Genomic DNA, 12,770 nt, shown 5'->3' on the forward strand with positions numbered 1-12,770 from the left:
ACTCAATGATTTTCACATTTACAGTAGGACTTCATCTCTGACCACTTTCAAGCCATGGCCTTTTGACATTTTTATGCAAAAATCCAAAAAAACCCAGGCGGTTAGAGGGTTAACTTACTGTTAACATACAGCTTGTAAGTGTTAATAAGCAGCATTTAAAGTTACTTATAAGCATGTTTGTTAAGTTAACATGCAGCTTGTAAGTGTTAACAAGCAGGCAAAAATTCATGGCAAAAATGAAGGCAAACTGAAACATGTTTCAAATCGTTCGCCTATGTTTGCGACTTTGAACGTACCCATCAAAGATCATAAAGCACTATATTTGGTAGACAACTTCGTTTAAGCCTCGGTTGCTAGGTAACCAAATATTTACACCAAAGATTCTAGAGCAGAGCACAGTGTTCTATGATCTTTGCTTTACACGTAGCCTAGACTGAAACACCAGAGACATATTTGTAAAAAGAGCTGTACGTTAACAGTTAGTTAATGTTATTAAAGGATAACAACAGTTAACTGTTAGTAACTAATTGTTAACTGCTTGTTATGCACTGTTAATAGCTAATAAGCACATGTTATTCTAAAGCGTTACCGTTAAACGGTCGTTAGTCATTAATTCACCACGTGATCAAATGCTGTCGTAGGTTAAAATGAACGCATGCCTCCGTTTTAAAATAGCCTATAAATAACATTTCTAAGTAGGCCTAGCACATATATGTAGCCTAATGTCCATCTTGTACATCTCTTTCGTCTTCGCCTTGACAACTATAGCCCATTCACGGAAATGCGGTCTTGTAACCACACTGAATTAATGAATTAATCTAAGGTTGCCCATCGAGTCTTTCAGGTTGAATTGAAGGCTATTTCCTTCTGATAGGCCTATAGGCGATTTTCTAAAACCATTTTCATTCATTTCAACAATGGTTTATTGAAACGTCGTTTGATTAATTTCGCCAGTCATCACCTTCATTTTAATGATTAAATGAGATTAAAGGAGTCGACTATAGACGGATATGCGGTCTTCATCATTAAATGCAGTTGAAATGCGGGTTAAAACTTTCTGCCACCTGGTGGTTGTTTGGGTACATTGCCTTAGCCTCGAAAAATATCGTCTGAACAGCCTACAGGATCTCTTTGGGACTGCCGCAGCAAAAGGTGCATTCTCAACCCGTACCCACCGTAGCTATTTGTATCAAAATATGCAATGTGCATTTTTAAGCACTTTTCAAACCTTGAAAAAGCAACATTAAAATGCAAGCATTTTCAAGGATTTTAAGCACCGTACAAACCCTGATATTAACACCTTAATCAGATAAGCTGTTCACTTATTAACTGTTATTGATCATCGTGTTTACACATTATACTTGTATGTCTGTTTTTTTAAAAAAAAAAAAAAAAAAAGTCTTAAGAACTATTAGGTCAGGCTTCCAATATTGGTACTGTTTAAATAGGATGCCCTTTTCATAAACAAAAAGCTGTATTTGACAGGAGTAGATACCTTTTCTCGGGCAGCTGTCTGCTTCTCTCTAAGGTACTTCTCTCTACAGCGATCACACACAAGGTACCAGGTGCTCCCACCAATGCCTCCGTCTCCACAATTACCAGCCCAACCACCACAGAAATGGCCAATACTGTTATAACCTTGGCCTCCAGCATAACGACCACAACCTAAGAAAAGATTGATGATGAATAATCATTAGTATATTCTTGCCACATAAAATAATGTCCATATGAAAGAGCAGGTTAAGACAGCTAAACGTCTTTTAAGTTCCTACCTGGATGGGCTTGTCTCATGTGATAGGTGACTGGATAGGGATGAGATTCTCCACACAGTTCACAGATGGTGTCCTTCTCTGGGCCTCCCATGGCAAGTTGAGCCATCTCCCCAAACAAGTTTCCCCTTGGACGCACCTCTACCTTCTCTTTCTTTTTTTTTTCCTTTTTAGATTTTCTACTGTCCTTTTCATTCTCCTTTTTCTTCAGGATAGCACTGGAGCCTGGACTGGGGAAGATCATATTCTGGGTGGCAGCTTTAATGGTAGCCATAGAGATGTCCTCCCAGAATGCCACAAGATGCTGCAGAGTGAGAGGCAAGATGGACTTTGACCTCATGGAAGTGTGACTGGTCATCTCATAGGACATATGCTCTCCCTTACCATCTTCACACTTCTCAGGCAGTGGTGGCTCTTTGAGCATGGAAAGCACTTTATTCTTATTGATGCTACCCATCTTCGAGATGTCAGGCCCATGAGGGGAGATATTAAACATGTTGAGGGCAGAGGAGATTTCCAGAGAGTGCCTATTCTTAAGTTTGTTTTCCTTCACATCTATACCTTTTTGGCAAGTAAGGGAACTACGAATGGGAGCATGCTCCTTGTTCAAGTCCGGGTTAAACTTAAGAAAGGAGGAACAGGCCATGGCATCATGGACAATACCTTCATGCCACAAGAAAGCAGCAAAAACAGCACGAGCACACTCTGCCACTGAGGGTGACATGGCCTGCTTGGCTGGCTCTTGGCGCAAAGTCTCTCCTTTAAAGAGAGGCCCTGATTTGTCCTTTTTAGGGCGCAAGTGTCGGCTTGAGGTTTTACGGCTAACTTTAGGAGAAGATCGGCTCTCCAGCTCTTCTTTCACAGGAGCCTTCCCAATGCTGAAATGCACCTTGCAGGAACCCTCCTCAGCACTCCGCAGCTCAGCATTTTCATCATTTGTTTCATCAGTAGACAGCAAGGTGCCAGAGGTGCAAACCTCCACTACCTCACTGTGAAGGTTCTCCTGAACAACGTGGGGTGACGGAGTGCGGTTCTCCACATTGCTCCTACCCTTGCCACTATCTTTAGGAGAGATTTTTGGCTTGGGTGAGGTGGACCTTCCTCTTAGAGGCTCGGTCAATGGAACTTTCTTCTTCCTAAGGGTATCAGGATCTAAAGTGTAAGAGTCAGACTTGGACCTTTCACGGGGAGGGTCCAGCCGAGCCTTTGAACACGCACTACCTTTCAGAGGAGGATTCTTCTCATGGGGAGAAATGGAGCGGGAAGTGTTGGTGCAGGATGGGCTTGATCTACCGGAGTTGAAGCCCTTTTGTTTAGGGGAGGAGGACCGGGAGCCCGGATTGGGTGATTCAGCCCGGTGGCTTGAAGTCCTCTCATCAGCCTTGAGGGCCTGCAGAGTGTTATGGTTTGGTGAGTGTGAACGGCTATGGCAGTCTGACTTCAGCTTTGCAGTGTCTGACTTCAATATCAGGGCCTCACTGGCTGACATGCTGTCATTCTTGACTTTTGTGTGGTTAGCCAAATTCCGTCCCTGGCTGTCAGATTTAGTGGAGCTCTCTTGTCGCAGTTTCCCCGCTGGTGAAATAGGGCAGACAGTCAGGTTCCCCCGGTCACCTGCACATTACAGTATTAATAGATTAACAATATAATCAACATTAAGATCTTTCTCTTTTACTCATTTAAAACAGCAAAAATAACTTTAGAAAAACCACCCACTGAAATGAGGGATGGGATGAATTATACCCACAACATGGGGGTTAAGAAATTCTCAAACCATTACAGTACACCAGGACTGAAGTAAAACCATGAACTGCAGAAATCCCCCTGCATTGCTTTTATCACTTAAATGTGTATTTGGTGTCAACATTTTGTCCAAAAAGTCCCCCATGTCTTATGACTATTATACAGACATTTCAGCCTGAAATCTTATTTCTTTGCCGAGATAGGCCCTTCAATTATGGATAGACACACCTTAGTCAATTGCTGCAAATCAAAGTGTCTCCACTCTCAATAAGGGGTTGCTTGTCCCTTTAATTGACATTTGCACAGTAAAGTGGGAGTGTAGAGTGTTTTGCTTACATTTAGCTTAGATTAGATTTTGTAAATGTTACCAGGAAATATGTTCACTTTTCCTGCTTCAGCTGATCATGATTGCTCCAGAACAAAATTTATCACAGGAACTACCGGGCTAATCCTCCTTACTTAAATGGCAGGTTGTTATACAGTTTCAATCAAAGGAGTTGCAGTTTTATTCAGCAACCAACAGTTTAAACTATTCAAACTAAGTCTGCTTCACTAACTTTGTTTCAGTCACCAGCTCCTAGTTATTCAGTGTTTTCCCTCTCTCCTTCTACCACTCACACAGTTTCTAAAGGAGCCACACATCTTTCATGACAAGACACTATGCTAAATGAATACTTTTCTGTTGACCTTTAAATTTGTTGTTACTGTGCATGGTGGACAGGCCAAGTCTATCCATCATTGGTGATCGGCTTGCTCATATTAGAGCAACACCATGGAAGTTTTGCTCTCGGGGTGTCCTACAGTTGGGAAACAGTATTGTCTTCTACTACTGTCATAAAATCTGTCACGGATACATCAGTGGAGTATCCTAAAAAGCAAGTTAGACATAGGCTATCTAGACATATTGAGGCTGCACAAAGCCTTAATTCGGGGTATTAAGTTAGGTTACTACGATAGCAGTTGTGCTATTGATAGCATGTGATACATTTGTAAAACTAGGCTTTCAGCTCAGATCTGTGCGCGTTCTCGGTGTTGGGATAATGTTGGCCAATCGTGAAATGTGGAGATGCACAAGATCCCCCGCCTATATTAAAAAACGATTACTTATATTGTAGACTATGGCATTCACGTCCATAGTAGTGACATATTGGCACGCGCAGCACAGTTAAAAGCACCTGCAATCCAACATGTTTGGAGAGGAGGAGCTCCACCCGTAAGATATATGACAGAATCTTACACGTGAGATAACTTTGCGTTTCAAGATAATTGATTGGTCAGTATACATGAAGACAGTAGTTTTACACCGTTTGAGCTACAACTCAGCACATAACCTGCTCCCGAGACACCATGGTGATAGAGCCATGCTAAAACAGAGCCTTTCTTATGACAGCATATGGCTTTGAGCACAAAGTTAACCCACTAATCGAGCTTCATAGGATAGCCCATAGGGGTTACACATGCATTTGTGAACACACTTTACAATTCCATCAGTGAACTTAACTCCATCCATCCAGATGGGGTGATTATTGTGGCAGGGGACTTCAATCAAGCGAACATGAGGAAAGTCCGTCCTCACTACCACCAGCATGTAGATATTGCGACTCGGGGAGCCAACACATTGGATCATGTCTACACGAACATCAAGGGGGCCTTCAAGGCACTCCCCCGCCCCCACCTCCGCTCCTCCGACCACTCCTCAGTTCTGCTCATTCCCTCAGACAAGCCCGTCCTAATCAAAACCTGTGGTAAGACAGGTCAAGGTTTGGCCTGCAGGTGGGGCGGATGCGCTGCAGGACTGCTTTGAAAGCACGGACTGGTCTGTTTTTTACGAAGCATTCACAGGGCCACTCGGAGTTACCATCAAAGAATATGCAGAGGCTGTATCTGGATACATACAGAAATGCACAGAAGACATCTGTGTAACAAAACACATCACTGTACGGGCCAATCAGAAGCCCTGGCTGACCAATGAGGTGAGAGCAAAGCTGAGAGCCCAGAATGTAGCCTTCAAATCCGGGGATGAAACAGCTCTAAGGTCAGCAAGAGCCAACGTGAACCGTGCCATCAGAGATGCAAAGCGTGCACACAAAAAAAAATTGAGGGTCACTTCTAAGACTGCAAGGATGCTAGGCGGCTGTGGCAGGGCATTAAAGCCATCACAGATTACAAACCAGCCCCCCTGCAATGTGACGACAATACAGACTTTTTGAATGAACTGAACAGCTACTTTGGCCGGTTTGATGAAAGAAATAACACACCTGCCACTAAAGCCCCGCAACACCAGGATGACCAGGTTCTTTGTCTGGACCCAGCTAATGTCCATCGGGTTCTGAAGGGAGTCAACCCAAGAAAAGCAACAGGCCCAGACAACATACAAGGCCAGCCTAGAACACCTGGAAAAACAGAACACCCATGTCCGTATGCTGTTTGTGGACTTCAGTTCCGCGTTTAACACGATAATCCCCCAACACCTGGTGAGCAAACTGGGCCCATTAGGGCTGAGTACTCCGATGTGCAACTGGATCCTGGACTTTCTTACGGACAGGCCACAGTCTGTACGGATGGGGCACAACACCTCTAGCACCATCCGGCTGACTTCAGTAAAAAATGTCCCACACACACACAACCCTCTACATAGACGGTGCTGCTGTTGAAACGGTCGAGACCATCAAGTTCCTGGGGGTGCATATCTCCAGCGACCTCATCTGGACCCAACATACATCCTCCCTGGCCAAGAAAGCCCTCCAGCGCAAGCACTTTCTCAGACGGCTAAGGAGAGCCCATCTTTCTCCACACATCCTCGCCACTTTCTAAAGGGGAACAGTCGAGAGCATTCTGACCAACTGTATATCCATCTGGCATGAGAGCTGCTCTGCCATGGCTCTTAAGTCACTCCAGAGAGTGGTGAGAGCCGCTGAGAAGGTCACTGGCACTTCTCTCACCCCCATCAAAGACATTGCCAAAAACCGCCACCTGGCAAAGGCAGGAAAAATCATTGCTGACCCCCCCCCCCCCCCCCCCCCCATAATGTGCTTATGGGTATACAGTATAGTTTAAATATTTATGATCTATTTATCAGTGACTTTTTATCTTTTTATATTTGCTTTTATGCAGAGTCAGTGGCAACAAAATTTCGTTCCACTTTGTGACTAACTACAAGGTGAAATGACAACAAAAACCTCTTGACTTGACTTGTTGACAAGCCGAACTCTGCAGAAGGAGTTCTCATGTTTTGGGCAGACTGCCTGCGTTGCGTGTGAAATGTCTTCATCCTAGATGCAGTGGCATATATTTCAGCATGTCATATATCATTTCATGGGTTTTACTTTTTTAAAACGCCAAAAGATCGTGTAGCTCATGTTTACACACCAGCGTCATACAGCACTTTGGTCAACTGTTGTTGTCTTTTAAAGTGCTTTACAAATAAATTGACATTATAGTATTATTGGCTACTATGTTACAGAAAGGATATGCTAATTCAATTGTTTGTGTGGTAGGTAATAGCCATATATCGTCAATATTATAATATCAAGCTATCATAGTCTGGCTATCATCAATATTTTAAGATTGAACATTAGTATGGGGAGTCTGCACTTTTTTTCGACTGCACAAGAGGCATGATCAATAGGCATTGTTCAAATGACTCTGTACGCTTGGATAGTCCTTCAACCAATCAGACCAACAATCCAGTGCGTCTTTTGGATAAGCTATTTTGTGATTGGACCCAAAGGTTGTGGACAGGAAGTAGGGGAGATAGATGTGCAGGTTTCCAGCCTGAGCTGCCAGGCGAAATCCAAATTTGCTGGCAGGTCAGGCAGGATTCACCCAGCCTAAATCTACCACAGATGAATCTGCAAAGTAGAAAAGTCGATTTTTACTAGGCTATAGCCTGAGGCAAGACACTTTCACAGGAAAAATGAATAAACAAAGATGACTATCAGCCTGCAGTCATTAGGCTAGTTAGCCTAAAAGATTATTTTGTCCGTCTAGTCATGTATTTCCACTAAAAATTCAGCTCAATATTATGTGCAAGACTGATGTTTATCAAGCATGCCAAAGTGTTAATCTCTTAGCACTATCATTATACATTTTCTCATAGTGAGATGACTATTCCGAAATATGTTTTGAATGACATGGGGCGCACGGAGGTGAACAGCTGGACAAACGCAAAATGACAAGGCGTTAACTAAACAATTTAGCAGACCTTAAGTAGATAGGCTTTGTGGTTAAAACGATGAAACCACAGTAGCCTAGTCTGTCACAGCTAACTTCAAGCACAGTAGCCTAGACTAGTTTACACGTGCAGAAATTAAAAGTCAATATCAGCATCACAAGATTGCTGTCATTATCGGAAAATCCAGATACGTGAGGCAACTTCATAAATTATGTCTTTTTAAATAAATAATTTGACCTTCACCGTTTCATGGCTTCTGCTAAGAAACAAATAGTTCACCACACACATCGAACTTGCATCAAACAATCATCAACACGTCTGCTTTCACTATCAATGAAAAGCAAAAAACCTCAGCAGATCTATACGAATTGCGTGGGTCTCATATTCAGGCCTAAAAAAACGGAATTCTGTTTAAAAACGGAAGAATCATAGCCCTGAAGAATGAAGCCCCTACCAAACGTCTACATGCCATTTAGACATCTAGGCTTAGGCTAGTGACTTCTTTTTTTCAACCAAGCGTAGAAACCAGCGTAGGTCTGAGCGCAGATATCATCTTACGACGGGGATCACGTGTAATTCATGAAACTTTCGTATCACTACAATTCCAGCGTAAGAGTAAACGTGTGTTGATAAATGTGACAGCTGGAATCAAGCGTAATTTAACTATCACGACCATATGCTCATTTCATTGGCCTCGCCCCTAGAATTTACAACATGGAGGTGCAAAAGAGAAACATTTGTGATTTCTAGACATCAAATATTGTTCTGTTGAAGCAATCTTGAGCCCAGTTGAGAGTGGTGTTGGTGACAGATATATACATGACTGTGATTCAGCCGTAGATACTGAATATGCAACGGTTCTACTACCAACTAGGAAAGCACTCAGAGAGCGCAGACCTCCGCCTGTATTGTTCCTCTAACTAGGCTATCAGGATGCAACTCATTGTGTAAATGAGAGAATTCACCTGGCATTCACCTTCTTTTTCTATTTCTTTTTATCCCTACAGGCCACAAGCTAAGTTTGAAGTCAAGCGGTCCCGGTGGTATGATGGTGAATAGTCCATACGTTGTCCATACTGCGTGCTTTTTACTAGTCGCTGGCTTGTTGGCTTTTGTCGACTCTGTTGCTCCACAGGTCACCCGTTTTCACTCTCCACACCAAAAAACTTCTCCAACACTTTATCTGTGCCTCTAGACTGTTGTGAGTTATGAGCTTCTGACACCATGTAGGCCTATTGTCCCTCTTACTATATTTAAGGACACAACGATCAGGATGCAAGTACAGTAATTTCCCGCATATAAGCTGCATTGTGTATAGGCCACAGGACAGTGTTTTATGCAAGTTAAAAGAAACAAAACAATATTAACACCATATTAACTCATTGGCTGCTAGCCACTTTCAGTGCAGAGCGCTCCATACTGCCAGACGTTTTACAGCATTTTGACCGTTTTTCCAAGATCCACCGAACGGTGAGCTTTATGACTATGTAAACACCAAAGGTACCAAAAGAAAGAGTAGACTCTCTTCTTTTACCAGGAAAAAATGGTTTGTTTCTATTGTTTTCCGTTCTTTAGTAATCGTCAGTAGAACATGGGTTGGTTTTGCTAAAAACACCTGTTTTTGACCAAAAAATGGAGAAAACGATCTTTTTGTGAAAATCAACTTTTTAACGTTAGCGTTTCAGTAGTATGTCAACCACGATTGCACTGTTATCTCGTCAGTCTCGTCAAGGTTGCTAGGGACTCTGATGGTCGCTATAGACTCTGAACAGGACGGTAGACTTAGCAAGCTAGCACTAGCAAAGTTGTTGTTAGTCTATATAACAATATCCAATGTAAATGCATCATACCGTTCACATGTTTTCCATCCTTGATGTAAGAAGTATGCATAATTTATTCGCTGGACCACGTGCAAACTAGATCCACTGTGGTCGATCTTCAGTATGTTAGCTTGCTGTATGTCTCTGCATGTTGGCTCTACAGACAGATACTAATCATCCAAATGGCACTGTTGCCATCTAGCGGTTCGGATCGCTAGTACAGTCTGTTTACAAGCTTGAAACTCTGCCAGATCGTTCCCAAGCCCACCCATGAGCCCTCCCCATTGAAAAACGCAATTTACGTCTATGGCAGTCAATGTATGTGTCTAAATTGACGTTTAAAGACGTCAATGGCAGTGAATGAGTTAACTGCCCCCCTCTATTAACCTCATAGCAGAAGAAATTTTGCAAAATCAATGTAAGGTAGATAACATTTATTATTAGCCTACTTCTTCCTTGTTTGTCATATATTTTAACCTAAACTATTCAGAGAACCACCACATGGCCATACCATGCCATTACATCGCCAAGCGAAAAACAAAACGCCTCCTAGATCCAGACAGTGATACGGATCACTCCCAAAATTTCTTCCTTGGGTCATTTCAGACCTTCCCTGAAAATGTCATCAAAATCCATCCATAAGTTTTGGAGCTATCTTGCTAACAAACAGACAAACAGACAAAATGACAAACCCAGATGAAAAAATAACCTCCTTAGCGGAGGTAACTAACTGGGTTTAAAGACACAAAATGGAGTTTTCTATTACTTTTTATTTATTTATTTACTTTTGTTCCTCCATTCTCCGCCCACAAAATAGTTCCATTCTTAGCCTTGCCATTTCCTGTTGCCAAGCAACCATACCAGTTGAGAGCCAATTTCAGTAAGAGACTATATCTGCCTGTGCACACAGTAATTTGTACAACATACTTACTTTTATACGTCTCATATGAAATTTGACATTCGCCTACTCTCTGTTCTAAGATGTGACATGATCAGGTTGGCTAAAACAAAAAAGACAGCTATACTGCTTTGCGATTGTTGGACTTTTATTTTGACAAGTTTTAGACGTTTTGTCTTCAACATTCATGAAAGGGTTGTTATGAATGTTGAGTAATGTTTCATGAATCAGCCATGAATGCTTCATGTGCAGTTCATGACAGCTGTTATGAATGTGTTATGAACAAACCCGTCAAGTAAAGTATTACCGGTTCTGTAACACTTTACTTGACGGGTTCATTAATAACACATTCATAACAGCTGTCATGAACTGCAAATTAAGCATTCATGACTGTTGGAGAGTTACAGACAAAGCTATCATCTTGGGGTCACCAAGTCCCCCCCAAAAAATCTTCAAAAGTGACCTCACTGCTAATAGATTATTTAGACGGCATGTCAGGTTAAAGCCAGTCCAGTCTTTTAATGAACATTTGTTCATTGTTTAATGAACAAATGGCAGGAGTTACTGAATGGTACCATGACATGTCTGGGAGTGTGGTCTATTGTTAAATGAAAAGAAAATTGTGCTCTTTTGCATAAAAAAACACTTAAGGTGTCTTTGACGTACATAGAAGAATGACCATACTAATCAAAATTATGGTGGAGGGGCTGTGCTATTGTGGAGCTGTTTTAATTCACAAAGGCCTTGGGAACCTAATTAAGGTGCATGGTATCATGAACACCAAGAAAAACCTGAACATTTTCAAAGGAAATCAAACAATCTCTGCCAAGGCCCTAACAGTAGGTCATGATTGGATCATTCATCAGGTCAATGAACCAAAACAAATGTCCAGATCAAAACAAATATGGTTTACTGAACACAAAATCAAGCTTCAGACATTGCCATTGCAGTCCCCTGATCTAAACTCCATAGAAAAACAGTTGGATGAGTCAAAGAGGAGAATGCACAGGTGTGGACCTAGCAATCTGGACGATCTGGGGAGGTTTTGTAAAGATGAATGGTCTTAAAGGAACACTTCACCGTATTAAACTATGTTATTCCCTTAATTAAGACGAGTTGATACATACCTCTCACGTTTCAATGTGTGCTCTCACAGGCTCTGGCGCGCGGCGCAACTTTGATAGCATTTAGCTAGCCCAATGCATTCATTAGGATCCAAACAGAGATGAAGTTAGAAGCGACCAAACACCTCCATGTTTTCCCTATTAAAATACAGTAACACGAGTAGTCACACGACCAAGTATGGTGAGACAAAATAAAACATGATGCATTTCTAAGCAGGCAAAATGGATAACTACAGTATGTTGTGTGGCGGAATAACATTGGGAGCACTTAGACTCTGCGCAGTAATATCCTCACTCCAAAGTGAAACTGAAAGTGCAAGAGTGAGGATATTACTGCGCCACACAATATAGTTATCCCTCTTACCTGCTTACAAATGTACCACGTTTTATTTTGTCTCACCATACTTGGTTGTGTGACTACTCGTGTAACTGTATTTTAATAGAGAAAACATGGAGGTGTTTGGTCGCTTCTAACTTCATCTCTGTTTGGATCCTAATGAATGCATTGGGCTAGCTAAGTGCTATCAAAGTTGCGCCGCGCGCCAGAGCCAGTGAGTGCACACATTGAAACGTGAGAGGTATGGATCAACTCGTCTTAGCTAAGAGAATAACGTAGTTTAATATGAAAAAACGGTGAAGTGTTCCTTTAATGAAGACGAAGGAGTAAATGGCGGAAAGCTGAGGTGAGCCAGGCAAAGTGAAAGCAAGGAGGGCCCGACGGTACTTGTGAATTTAAAATCAATTTCACAAAAGCCAAGAATAAGAACAGAGAGACACTATGTAGCTGGACACATAGAATGGCGGCAAGCTGGGTGATAATGAAGGTGGCCAACGAGGAGGGCCCGACGGTAACTGTAAAGCAAGTTACTAAAGATTCAATGAGGGAAAAATGCTGATCTGGTACATGAAAATTTAGCTAAAAATGTGGAGAATGCAATGCAATCATGCATTTTGGGTGATGTGAAGGCACAAGCTTGCAGCAGAGTGAATGCAGAGGCTACCCCCGAGAGAGTGAGAGGAAAAAAAAAGTCACATTTTAAAAAGAATGTGCACACTTTCAACAACATTATACTATGGAAGCTACCCCTATTTTAGGGACTGTTCACATGCCTCCCTTACACTATGTCCTAACAGGATGTGATGCAAGCAAACATTAGCGCTGAAATCTGTGTATACATTGTTTTCAATTGGAGTGTGCTGGCTGCATCAACGTGAGCAGGCAGCGCGGTCCGACGCAGCGTT

General features: G+C 42.2%; 1 protein-coding gene across 17 annotated transcripts in view; it reads right to left on the minus strand.

Moving 5' to 3' along the window:
* Positions 1–12,770, minus strand: part of mycbp2 (MYC binding protein 2) — a 306,540-nt gene that overhangs the window by 67,644 nt on the left and 226,126 nt on the right. For 15 of the 17 annotated variants that reach the window (XM_062533688.1, XM_062533704.1, XM_062533694.1 and 12 more), the window contains 2 exons: positions 1,773–3,383; positions 1,496–1,665 (listed from right to left, as the gene is read on the minus strand). In XM_062533688.1, the coding sequence (XP_062389672.1) occupies positions 1,496–1,665; positions 1,773–3,383 (1,781 nt within the window). The remainder of the gene's footprint in view (positions 1–1,495; positions 1,666–1,772; positions 3,384–12,770) is intronic. The other 2 variants (XM_062533702.1, XM_062533695.1) reach the window with 1 other exon arrangement.

Source organism: Sardina pilchardus, chromosome 4 (assembly GCF_963854185.1).
Source record: "Sardina pilchardus chromosome 4, fSarPil1.1, whole genome shotgun sequence".
NCBI lineage: Eukaryota > Metazoa > Chordata > Actinopteri > Clupeiformes > Clupeidae > Sardina > Sardina pilchardus.